At 54.6% G+C, this 13670-nt stretch overlaps 1 protein-coding gene across 2 annotated transcripts in view; it reads right to left on the reverse strand.

The window, feature by feature from the left end:
* The window catches only part of AACS (acetoacetyl-CoA synthetase), a 324332-nt gene that overhangs the window by 37824 nt on the left and 272838 nt on the right, over positions 1–13670 (reverse strand). For both annotated transcript variants that reach the window (XM_086942682.1, XM_086942681.1), the window contains 2 exons: positions 8175–8288; positions 5579–5704 (listed from right to left, as the gene is read on the reverse strand). In XM_086942682.1, the coding sequence (XP_086798808.1) occupies positions 5579–5704; positions 8175–8288 (240 nt within the window). The remainder of the gene's footprint in view (positions 1–5578; positions 5705–8174; positions 8289–13670) is intronic.

Raw genomic sequence — 13670 nt, forward strand, 5'->3', positions numbered from 1 at the left:
TGAGAGGCACATGCATGAGGATGTCCCTGGCACTGTCGTTACTGCTCAACCAGTCTCTGCCATTACCCTTACTGCCTCTGGTACTGCCCTTATTGCCACTGCCCTTCCAATGTCTGGCACTGCCCCTTGGTGCCCTTGGCACTACCCTTACTGGCACTGCCCTCCCAGTCCCTGGCATTGCCCCTTGATGCACTTGGCACTGCCCTAACTGCCTCTGGCACTGCTTTGCCTACTCCCGGCACTGTCCTTCCACCCCCCTCCCACTGCGCCTCGTGCCTTTGGTGAATCTGCGTCCATGACTGAGCTAGACACTGGGCAGGATTAAAAACACCCTTAATTGACATAATTAGGAATGATTGCAGGCCCCCCCTCCAACGCTCCACCCCCAACAACACAGCACATGGCGGGGCAGCAGAGGAGACCCGAGAACATCCCAGAGGAGACCCCACAACATCCCATAACAGGCCCTGTTCACTGGAGATTTCATTTCAAAGACAAAATACTCTTTATTTGGATAAAAAGAGCAAAGAAAAGAGAAAATCGAATGCACTCGGATCATTCAATGAAACCTGTTAAAACCCCAAGTCAGCAGGAGCTACAATGAACCAGTGGAGGCAGTTCGGGACCCGGGCCACAGCCTGCACCTCAGGGGCCCCAGTCTGCAGCCTGCACCTCCGGGGTCCAGGGCCACAGCCTGCACCTCTGGAGCCCTGGTCAAGAGCCTGCAAATCTAGGGCCCCGGCTTGCACCTCCGGGGCCCCGGTCCACAGCCGGCACCTTTGGGGCCACAGCCTGCACCTCCCGGTCACCAGTCCACAGCCTGCACCTTCGAGGCCACAGCCTGCACCACCTGGGCGTGATCTCTGCAGCCAGCACCTCCGGGGCCCAGGACCACAGCCTGCACCTCTGGAGCCCTGGTCAAGAGCCTGGACCTCCGGGGCCCAGGGCCACAGCCTGTACCTCTGGAGCCCTGGTCAAGAGCCTGGACCTCCTTGCCCAGGACCACAGCCTGCACCTCTGCGGCCCGGGGCCTCAGCCTGCACCTCTGGAGCCCTGGTCAAGAGCCTGGACCTTCGGGGCCCAGGGCCACAGCCTTCACCTCTGGAGCAAGGGGCCACAGCCTGCACCTCTGGGGCCCTGGTCAAGAGCCTGGACCTCCGGGGCCCAGGACCACAGCCTGCACCTCTGCGGCCCGGGGCCTCACCCTGCACCTCTGGAGCCCTGGTCAAGAGCCTGGACCTCCGGGGCCCAGGGCCACAGCCTGCACCTCTGGAGCCAGGGGCCACAGCCTGCACCTCTGGGGCCCTGGTCAAGAGCCTGTACCTCTGGGGGTCCAGGGACACAGCCTGCACCTCCGGGGCTACAGCCTGCACCTCTGGGGCCCTGGTCTGCAGCCTGCACCTCCAGTGCCCAGGACCACATCCTGCACCTCTGGGGTCCGGGGCCACAGTCTGCACCTCTGGGGCCCAGGGCCACAGCCTGCACCTCCAGGGCCCAGGGCCACAGCCTGCACCTCCGGGGCCCAGGGCCACAGCCTGCACCTCCGGGGCCCAGGTCAAGAGCCGGCACCTCCCGAGCCCAGGGCCACAGCCTGCACCTCTGGGGTCCGAGTCCACAGCCTGTGCCTCTGGGGCCCAGGGCCACAGCCTGCACCTCTGGGGCCCAGGGCCACAGCCTGCACCTCTGGGGCGCAGGGCCACAGCCTGCACCTCCGGGGCTACAGTCTGCACCTCCGGGCCCTGGTCTGCAGCCTGCACTTCCGGGGCCCATGACCACAGCCTGCACCTCTGGGGTCTAGATCCACAGTCTGCACCTCTGGGGCCCCGGTCAAGAGCCGGCACCTCTGGGTCCGGGTCCACAGCCTGACCCTCTGGGGCCCCGGTCCACAGCCTGCACCTCCGGGGCTCGGTGCCACAGCCTGCACCTCTGGGGCCCGGGCCACAGCCTGCACCTCTGGGGTCCGGGTCCACAGCCTGCACCTCTGGGGTCCGGGTCCACAGCCTGCACCTCTGGGGCCCGGGGCCACAGCCTGCACCTCTGGGGCCCCAGTCAAGAGCCTGCACCTCCAGGGCCCATGACCACAGCCTGCATCTCTGAGGTCTGGATCCACAGCCTGCACCTCTGGGGCCCCAGTCAAGAACCGGCACCTCTGGGTCCGGGTCCACAGCCTGACCCTCTGTGGCCCCGGTCCACAGCCTGCACCTCTGTGGCCCCGGTCAAGAGCCTGCACCTCCGGGGCCCAGGGCCACATCCTGCACCTCTGGGTCCCGGGGCCACAGCCTGCACCTCTGGGGCCCGATCTCTACAGCCTGCACCTCTGGGGCCCGATCTCTATAGCCTGCACCTCTGGGGCCCGATCTCTATAGCCGGCACCTCTGGGGCCCCAATCTCTACAGCCTGCACCACTGGGGCCCCGATCTCTATAGCCTGCACCACTGGGGCCCCGATCTCTACAGCCTGCATCTCTGGGGCCCTGATCTCTACAGCCTGCACCTCTGGGGCCCCGATCTCTATAGCCTGCACCTCTGGGGCCCTGATCTCTACAGCAGGCACCTCTGGGGCCCTGATCTCTACAGCCTGCACCTCTGGGGCCCCGATCAAGAGCCGGCACCTCTGGGGCCCCGATCTCTCCAGCCTGCACTGCTGGGAGCCAGGTCCATGGACTGTACTACTCGGAGAGAGGTCTGCAGCCTGCACCACTCGATGCCAAGTCTGTGGCATACACTACTGGTTCCCAGGTCTGCAGCTTCATCTGCTGTACCCACATCTACTGCCTGCAGCACTGGGAGCCAGGTCTATGGCCTGCAGCGGTCACATCCAGATCTACGGCCTGCCGCACTGGGAGCGAGGTCGATAGTCTGCAGAGGTCACATCCAGATCACCGGCCTGCAGCGGTCACACCCAGATCTACTGCCTGCAGCAATGGGAGCCAGGTCTATGGCCTGCAGCGGTCACATCCAGATCTACGGCCTGCAGCGGTCACACCCAGATCTATGGCCTGCAGCGGTCACACCCAGATCTACGGCCTGCAGCACTGGGAGCCGGGTCTATGTCCTGCAACACAGGGAGCCAGGTCTATGGCCTGCAGCGGTCACACCCAGATCTACGGCCTGCAGCGGTCACACCCAGATCTACTGCCTGCAACACTGGGAGCCAGGTCTATGGCCTGCAGAGGTCACACCCAGATCTACAGCCTGCAAAACTAGGAGCCAGGTCTATGGCCGGCAGCGGTCACACCCAGTTCTACGTCTTGCAGCACTTGGAGCCAGGTCTATGGCCTGCAGAGGTTATCCCCGGATCTACAGCCTGCTCTACGGCCTGCAGCACTGGGAGCCAGGTCTATGGCCGGCAGCGGTCACACCCAGTTCTACGGCCTGCAGCACTGGGAGCCAGGTCTATTGCCTGCAGAGGTCACACCCAGGTTTATGGCCTGCAGAGGTCACACCCAGATCTACGGCCTGCAGAGGTCACATCCAGATCTACTGCCTGCAGCAGTGGGAGCCAGGTCTATGGCCTGCAGAGGTCACCCCCGGATCTACGCCCTGCAGCGGTCACACCCAGATCTACGGCCTGCAACACTGAGAGTGAGGTCAATAGCCTGCAGAGGTCACCCCCAGATCTAGGACCTGCAGCGGTCACACCCAGATCTACGGACTGCACCCTTGGGAGCCAGATCTATGGCCTGCAGCGGTCACACCCGAATCTACAGCCTGCAGCAGTCACACCCAGATCTACGACCTGCAACACTGGGAGCGAGGTCGATGGCCTGCAGAGGTCACACCCAGATCTACGGCCTGCAGCGGTCACACCCAGATCTACGGCCTGCAGCACTGGGAGCCAGGTCGATGGCCTGCAGCGGTCACATCCAGATCTACGGCCTGCAGAGGTCACACCCAGAACTACAGCCTGCAACACTGGGAGCGAGGTTGATTGCCTGCAGAGGTCATCCCCGGATCTACGGCCTGCAGCGGTCACCCCCAGATCTACGGCCTGCAGCACTGGGAGACAGGTCTATGGCCTGCAGCAGTCACATCCCGATCTACAGCCTGCAGAGGTCACACCCAGATCTACTGCCTGCAGCACTGGGAGCCAGGTCTATGGCCTGCAGCGGTCACATCCAGATCTACGGCCTGCAGCACTGGGATCGAGGTCGATGGCCTGCAGGGGTCACCCCCAGATCTACGGCCTGCAGCACTGGGAGCGAGGTCGATGGCCTGCAGAGGTCACCGCCAGATCTACGGCCTGCAGAGGTCACACCCAGATCTACTGAATTCAACACTGGGAGCCAGGTCTATGGCCTGAAGCAGTCACACCCAGATATACGGCCTGCAGCAGTCACACCCAGATCTAATGCCTGCAACACTGGGAGCCAGGTCTATGGCCTGCAGATGTCACACCCAGATCTACAGCCTGCAAAACTGAGAGCTAGATCTACGGCCGTCTACAGTCACACCCAGTTCGACGGCCTGCAGCACTGGGAGCCAGGTCTATGGCCTGCCGAAGTCACCCCCGGATCTACAGCCTGCAGTGGTCACACCCAGATCTACGGCCTGCAACACTGGGAGCCAGGTCGATAGCCTGCAGCGGTCACATCCAGATCTACGTCCTGCAGTGGTCACACCCAGATCTACTGAATTCAACACTGGGAGCCAGATCCACGGCCTGTGTTTGTGACATCTGTACAACGCTTGATTTGTTCAACCAATCTCTTTCTTGTAAAGTCTCTTGCATGAGGTACACAAAGTGAACCAGGCTTCGGTATGCAATGGAGACCTCAGAACCACTTAGAACTCTTGCTTGGGCTACTGAGAAACTCTGACACCACGCCAGGGGCAGACTGTGCGCCGCATGAAGCCGAATTTCTAGAACTCTGCGACTGAGAAGCTTCGTGGAAGGGCCTGGGTGGAAACATTCAGTAGAGACAAAGATGAAGCCCCCTTAACAACGATAGGCTGCACGAACGTGCATAACCGGAGCTTGATAAGGATCTGCTCTACCTCCAGATCTTTAGCCACCTTTTTGGGGACAATACATTGAAAAATCCATTGTTTTGCTGCCAAGATTACATGTTTTTGTTGAGGGGTAAGTAGGGGGCGATTTACGACGTCCTTGGAGAAGATCAGACTTGGCTGCAACTCACATCACAATTGAATTTTTAATTAGTGACCATCCAGAATCTCTGGATTTTCACCAATTCAGGTGAAAACTTTGTTGAAAATATATTATTTTGTGGTGTTTGTTTTACAATTTTGTTCAAGGCGGGAGCCCTTCTACCTCAAAATACCTCAAAAGAAGGACAGATCACATGCTTTGCTCTTTTAATTCAAGGTAATTATTTATGTCACTCCAAGTTCTGCGCCTACCACAGGATAAAACATTTCTATTGCAAAGACCGGCTTCAAAGGTGCACGATCAAGCTAATGTATTTTGCCCCAAGGAGCCTGCTCAGGCCCAGAGGCGAACAGAGAAGACAAGCAGGTCCTAGGGAACCACACATGCAGAGTGCATCTCATTGTCTTCCAACCAGGTTAGGTTGCAATGACCAATTACCACTAACAGGCCAGGGTGCAAATCGTACCTGGGAACTTGGAGAAGTAGGCTTTGCGATACTTGCAGCCGTTGTCGTCATTCCAGAAGTGCGTGGGCTGGCACGGGATGGGCCTGGTGCAGACGAGCTCACCACTCTCTCCCCACACGGGTTTACCTGTCAGACAGTAAGTAGGAGCAATGAACATTCATTTCTAAGGCTGTGGAGACACTGTCAGTGTCCACTACAACTCCAAGCAAGTTCACACCTTTTGAAGGTCTGTTCATGCACCAAGACGTCTGAGCATCAGAGCACCCAACTCAAGGACACTCCATCCCTGACATCACTCAACGCAAGGACACTCCATCCCTGACCATCACTCAAGGTCACGCCATCCCTGACCATCACCCAACTCAAGGACACTCCATGCCTGACCATCACCCAACTCAAGGACACTCCATGCCTGACCATCACCCAACTCAAGGACACTCCATCCCTGACCATCACTCAACGCAAGGTCACTCCATCCTTGACCATCACTCAACTCAAGAACACTCCATGCCTGACCATCACTCAACTCCAGGACACTCCATGTCTGATCATCACCCAACTCAAGGACACTCCATGCTTGACCATCACTGAACTCAAGGTCACTCCATCCCTGACCATCACCCAACTCAACGTCACTACATCCCTGACCATCACCCAACTCAAGGTCACTCCATGCCTGACCATCACCCAACTCAAGATCACTCCATTCCTGACCATCTCTCAACTCAAGGTCACTCAATTCCTGACCATCACCCAACTCAAGGTCACTCCATCCCTGACCATCACCCAACTCAAGGTCAATCCATGCCTGACCATCACCCAACTCAATGTCACTCCATCCCTGACCATCACCCAACTCAAGGTCACTCCATCCCTGACTATGACTGAACTCAAGGTCACTCCATTCCTGACCATCACTCAAGGTCACTCCTCCATTCCTGACCATCACTCAACTCAAGGACACTCCTCCATTCCTGGCAATCACCCAACTCAAGGTCACTCTATTCCTAACCATCACCCAACTCAAGGTCACTCCATCCCTGACCATCACCCAACTCAAGGTCACTCCATCCCTGACTATCACTGAACTCAAGGTCACTCCATTCCTGACCATCACTCAAGGTCACTCCTCCATTCCTGACCATCACTCAACTCAAGGACACTCCTCCATTCCTGGCAATCACCCAACTCAAGGTCACTCTATTCCTAACCATCACCCAACTCAAGGTCACTCCATCCCTGACCATCACCAAACTCAAGGTCACTCTATTCCTAACCATCACCCAACTCAAGGTCACTCCATCCCTGACCATCACCCAACTCAAGGTCACTCCATCCCTGACTATCACTGAACTCAAGGTCACTCCATTCCTGACCATCACTCAAGGTCACTCCTCCATTCCTGACCATCACTCAACTCAAGGACACTCCTCCATTCCTGGCAATCACCCAACTCAAAGTCACTCTATTCCTGAATGTCCGTCCACTGATGTGTGAAAATAGAGCGGCATAAGATCCACTAATGTCACGATTGACACACAAAGGGGCAATAAGCGATGGTGGAGGTGATGGAGGAAAGAGAGAAAAAGGGGCAAAGTAGCACTTCATGAACGAAAGCATCGTCTAGCGATGGACGATGAGTCTAAGGGAAGGGACAGGCAAGGCTGCTGTTATGAGAAGACTCATTCTGTGAGGGGCAGGGAACAGCGGCACATTAGAAGAGGCAGAAGGTGGAGGTTCACTATGATCTGGACAGACGGCAGGAAGGACAAAGGGGAGAAGGCACCCCATGACTCCGGGAGGAAGGCACCCCATGACTCCGGGAGGAAGGCACCCCGTGCCTGCGGGAGGAAGGCACCCCGTGACTGCGGGAGGAAGGGACCCCGTGACTGCGGGGGGAAGGGACCCCATGACTGCAGAGGAAGGCACCCCGTGACTGCGGAGGAAGGCACCCCGTGACTGCGGGAGAAAGGGACCCCATGACTGCGGAGGAAGGCACAACGTGATGTGAAGCGACCCTAGGATGGGAAAGCTACATAAGAGACATGCTGCTCAAACGCAGTGTGATCGCTTGTTCCTTCACCTCCACTCCCACAAACAGTGCAGCAATCGAAAGGTGGTCCTGTGTGTAGAACTGAGACCTCCTCATAGTGAAGGAGGGCACTTTACAAGGGTCTCTGAACATTTTGTGGCTCCTTTCTCCCCGTCCTATTGGTTTGGATAGCTTTGGATCACGAAGGAGGTGCGACCACACTATCTACCTACACTCTGCTTCACACCGGAACGATAGATTGTGTACACTTCTTCATCCACACACATCCCAATGCCCATCGCCAGATGCAGTCGGAGCAGCTGTAGGTTGTCATGCACCGGTTTGTCTCGATGGACTGCCACAGGCCCAGTTAGGGCTGTGAATGGACATGAAACAAGTCAACTCTAGACCATGAAGAGTCATGGTTCTAATGGTTGGCACAGGAAGGCCTTAAAGGAGCAGGCTTGAGTCCACTTCAGACAATGTTCACAGATACAGAGCCACACCACTCTCAACAGACCTTTTGTGTCAGTATTAATCTAGACAATTAAAGAGATCAATGACCTTCCTCGCTCCAGGCCTCCACAGCCATGCCAAGGTTCCTGGCTTGGATCTCTCCCTTGTACACTGGAATGGTCATATTCTGCCCCATGAAACAGGATATAATATCTGTACCACCTGTAGGAAGAGAAAGAGAGGAGATCAGTCTGAGAGTCCACAGATAGTCACATTACAGGAAAATAACCATCCAACAGGAAACCAAACAGCAAGTCCTGGGTGCCACACACAGGCCAAGCAGCAAGTACTTGGTGCCACACACAGACCAAGTAGCAAGAACTATGAGCGAGACACAAAGGCCTAGCAGCGCGCACTGTGTACTGCATATGGGTCAAGCAAAGGATTTAGTGTGCTGCACACACCTCAAGCAGCGTATAGTGCAGTGTGCACTCACCAAACAGTGGGAATAGTGTGTGTAGTACAGGCCAAGCAGCATGTACAGTGTAGTGCTTACAGGCAAGCAGCGTGTGCAGTGCAATGCACAGAGGCGAAGCTGCGTGTACAGTGTGCTGCGCACAACCCGCAGCAGATCCTTGGACCTCTGAGCCAGCGACCTCATCCCTTCACTAATTGGAAGTGGATCTTATGGCCATAGAGCCTCATTCTTCACAGGCGATTCAATACGACCTGCTATTCGAGTGGACTGTCGCGCAACACACCTCTGTCTTGAAAAAGACCCGCCGCGACCTTAGACACAGGCGCAGAAGGGTCGAAACGTCGACATCCCACAACAGGCCATTGACCTCTAGGATTTAAAAAACTTAGAGAAACATTGAAAAATCTCTAGACAACCATCAGTAATGGCCTTGAAAAGAATAACTGTATATATGTATATATTGATTGTATAGATTTGTATCTCTCACTGTACATATATAAAAAGTTTTTTACCACTTGAGCACTATTCACTACTGTCACTATTTTTGCACAAAAATTCACGTTGACAGTCTTTTGTCTGTATTACATGAAATAATTGAATGACTTTAATTTAAATAAATATGAAAATGCAATGAATAAGACCGTGAGTCATTAATTGTGATGTTCTGAATTGTGTTGTCTTAAGAGGGGGTTCCTCAAATACAGTAACAGTATTCTATAAATCACTCTTGGTTTTGACCCGACAGAACCACTTGTTTTATTAACCGCGCACAGGCCGAGCAGCATGTACGGTGTGCTGCGCACAAGCCAAGCAAGAACAGTTTACTACACACAGGGAAAGCACCGTGTTCAGTGTCAGGCGTACAGCTCAAGCAGAGTGTTCAGTGTTGCTGTGCACAGGCCAAGCAGCATGTACTGTGTGCAACGCACAGGCCAAGCGGTGTGTTCAGTGCACCGCGCACAGGCCAAGCAGTGTGCAGAGTGTGCTCTGCACAGACCAAGCAGCGTGTACGGTGTGCTGAGCACAGGCTTAGTCAGAAAAGTACTTGTACAGCACAGACTGCCCAACAGCTTAGCACCAAAGGCCTCAACTGAGCCTGGGCAAAAAATACGAATATGAATATGAGGTAAGAAATAAAAAACACAAAAATTGGCTAGCCCCGTATATCGTTCGCAAAGCTAACGCTCCCATGGTACGATGGTGGAATCGGGCTCCCGGATTTATGGAAATATTATTGGGCCTCTCAACTGGCTGCCGTTAACAATATCATTTACGGACCTCCGGGTGATCCGGGATACGCCATAGACCGGGGTCAGGCCCCTGGTGGAACTCTTGATTGAGCCCTATATTCTAGGTCTGGTCGGTTTCCGGTGGCGGGACCAACTGCACACGCGGTGCAGCTGTGGCATGCGGCTAATGGGTATTTAGGCTGGAAGGGCAGACTAACTTTAGCCACCCCGCTACTGAACCTGGAGAGACTGGGTAGCTTGTGGAGAACTAAGGGATTCGATAAATGGGACCTTATTGGCATTACTCAGATTAAAGATGCATGGGCCCAAAACGCTGTACTTTTGTTCGAGTCCCTCAAAGAGCTGTATAGTGTACATAACAACGAACACTACCGGTATCGGCAAGTGAGGTATGCGCTCACCACTCCCCTAAAAGTGCGGTACTACCAGAGGCATCGCCTCTGGAGGACCGAGTACTAGATGGGCATATTTGCGAGAAAACTATTTCTTCAATAGACAGGAAATTGGTTAACAACATGGAGAACCCGCTGGAGCGAGTCAGAGCTCAGTGGATTACGGATGGGTTGGAACTGGATGATGAGGATTGGGTGGCAGCGGTTTCCTCCCCGAAGGTAGTGGCTATCCAGAGGAGACTTCCTTTTGTCCAATTAAAGATTCTACATAGATCCTATATAACCGGGCCCGATTGGTTCGAATGGGGCTGGGAGGGAGTGGTGAGTGTAGGATTGTGGAGACATTGGTACCCTAATGCATATTCTATGGCAATGTGCGGTGATACAGGTCTTTTGGGCGAAGCTTCATGATGAGCTGGGAAATGTTATGGGTGCTGAGATATGACCGGAGGCTCGTAGAGGTCTGTTGAATGTTTGGGAACCCACAGATCTAAACGTGTATCAGTATCAGAAGCAATGGGTGAAACTGGCATGCATGGTGGCAAACGCAACATAGCACAGCCAACCACCCGAGTCTCCAAGTGGGCCGAAGATCTAGACTGGTGTATGTTTAGAGAGAGATCGGTTTATGTAGCAAGGGGTTGCCCGAAGAAGTGGGGGAAGATATGGGGGGCATGGAATAACCACCGGGGAGGGATCTGTGAGCCGCCTGCGCCGAGAATGGAACTGGAAGCGCCGGAATCCCCTTGACCCGAGTGTTAATTATTGCGAGTATAATTCTGTATTTCGCCAAGATGACTCATGTGATGGAACTATATGTGATCACCTGCAATTTTCCTTTTGTTTTGTAATGTTTTTCCTTTGTTTTGTTAATAAAAAGAGTTAAAAAACTAAAAAACACAAAAATTCACTATCACTTAGTGGAAAATGGAACACAAGAGCCACAAATAATTCTTCACAGCAGAGGAGAAGCCCATCACAGCCACTGTGGGGAGTGGCGAGGAGATACCTACTTCTAGCACACTACTTGTAAAGAGACTGCCATTTTTTGGTAACAGCTCTGCCAAGCACCACGCATCAGGCGTTATACTAACGCATTTTAGTTTGGTGTCCACATCACGCACTAAAATGCGAAGTCATGCATTCATGGTGCCTCCTTGACACCCCCGCTGGTGCAGAGGTAGACAGACAGGCGGGACTGAAAGTGCTGCCCTCGCCACACACGGCACGGCAGTGTGGGAGCTCAGGAGAGGAACGGCAGTGTGGGAGCCCAGGCAAGGCACGGCAGTGTGGGAGCCCAGGCGAGGCACGGCAGTGTGGGAGCCCAGGCGAGGCACAGCAGTGTGGGAGCCCAGGCGAGGCACTGCAGTGTGGGAGCACAGGCGAGGCACAGCTGTGTGGGAGCACAGGCGAGGCACGGCAGTGTGGGAGCCCAGGTGAGGCACAGCAGTGTGGGAGCCCAGGCGAGGCACGGCAGTGTGGGAGCTCCGGTGAGGTACCACAGTGTGGGAGCCTAGGTGAGGCACGGCAGTGTGGGAGCCCAGGCGAGGCACAGCAGTGTGGGAGCCCAGGCGAGGCACAGCAGTATGGGAGCTTAGACGAGGCACGGCAGTGTGGGAGCACAAGCGAGGCATGGCAGTTTGGGAGCACAAGCGAGGCATGGCAGTGTGGGAGCCCAGGCGAGGCACGGCAGTGTGGGAGCTCAGGCGAGGCGCGGCAGTGTGGGAGCTCCGGCGAGGCACTGCAGTGTGGGAGCTCAGGCGAGGCACGGCAGTGTGGGAGCGCAGGCGAGGCACAGCAGTGTGGGAGCCTAGACGAGGTACGTCAGTGTTGTATCTCAAGCGAGGCACGGCAGTGTGGAGCTCAGGCGAGGCATGGCAGTGTGGGAGCTCAGGCGAGGCACGGCAGTGTGGGAGCCCAGAAGAGGCACAGCAGTGTGGGAGCACAAGCGAGGCACGGCAGTGTATTTATTTATTATTTTATTTATTTCTAAATTTCTAAAGCGCGAACAAATACCATAAAGGGTGTCTCGGCGCTGGGCAGAACAAGGAGGCACATCCTGTGCATTATTGAGTGAATAACCATGTCTTCACTTGCCTTCTGAAGAGCAATAATGAGGGGCTGGTTTTTATGTGATGGGGCAAGGAGTTCCAGAGCCTCGAGGCGGCCACCATGAAGCGTCTGTCTCCCCAGGTGACTGTTCTCACTCGTTGAATGCATAGTGAAGCGGATGAGGCTGATCTTAGCGCTCTTTTGGGAACGTACGGCTGCAGTGATTCCCTAAAGAAGTCGGGTCCTTGGCTGTTCAGTGCTCTGTATATAATGCACAGAGCCTTGAATTTGGTTCTCTTTTTTATTGGGAGCCAGTGAAGTTGGTAAATGACTGATGAAATCGGTGCAAACTTGGGTGTTCTGGTCAGGATTCGCGCCGCGGCGTTCTGCACCATTTGTAGCTTTTTGAGGACCTGCTCCTGGGCGTTCAGCAGAAGCCCGTTGCAGTAGTCCACCTTGGATAACACCAAGGAGGACATCAGGGTTTTCCCTCCAGACAGTGGTAGGTAGGGTAGTAGCTTTTTCACCTTCCGTAGCGTGAAGAAGGAAGAGGAGACCACTGCGTTGGCATGATTGGTGAAACTTAGTTTGTTGTCGAACAACACTCCTAGGTTTCTGACCTTAGAAACTGGGATAGGTGGATTGCCTATTTCCGATGGCCACCAGATCGGAGTCCAGGATGGTTTTAGGTCTCCAAACACCATTACCTCGGTCTTATCGGTGTTTAGTTTTAGACAATTATTGTCCATCCAGTGACTAATGGCTCTCATACCGGTCTGAAAGTTGGCTGCTACTTCAATCCCGTTCTTATGTACTGCCAACACCAACTGGGTATCGTCGGCGTACGAAGTCACTCCCATTCCATGGGTTTTAATGATCCTCGCCAGGTCCGACACATAGATGTTGAAAAGTGTCGGACTCAGCGAGGATCCCTGGGGGACTCCGCATGGCAGCACGAACGTTGGTGAATAGAAGTTCCCCATCTTCACTGACTGTTCTCTATTGGCTAGGAAAGAGGTCAGAAGTTCCACTGCCCTGCCCTTTATGCCCATAGCTTTGACACGGTCGATCAGGGTGTTATGATCGACCGTGTCAAAGGCCGCTGATAGATCTAGCAGGATCAGAACAGCCGAACCGCCCTGGTCCATGATCTGTCTGATCTCTTCAGAGGCCTTGATGAGCGCTGTCTCCGTTCCGTGTCCTCTTCTGAACCCGAACTGGGTGTTATCCAACAGGTTATTTTGATCAATGTAGTTGGCCAGCTGTTTGTTTATGGCTTTTTCAAGAATTTTTGATGGGTAAGGGAGAGCTGCTATAGGGCGGTAATTTTTTAATTCCAAGGTGTTAAGAGTTGGTTTCTTTAATAGAGGCTTTATTATTGCAGTTTTCCAATTTTGGGGATATTTTCCTGTCTCACAAATGGTGCTGCAGA

The sequence above is a fragment of the Lissotriton vulgaris genome, chromosome 11 (assembly GCF_964263255.1).
Source record: "Lissotriton vulgaris chromosome 11, aLisVul1.2, whole genome shotgun sequence".
NCBI lineage: Eukaryota > Metazoa > Chordata > Amphibia > Caudata > Salamandridae > Lissotriton > Lissotriton vulgaris.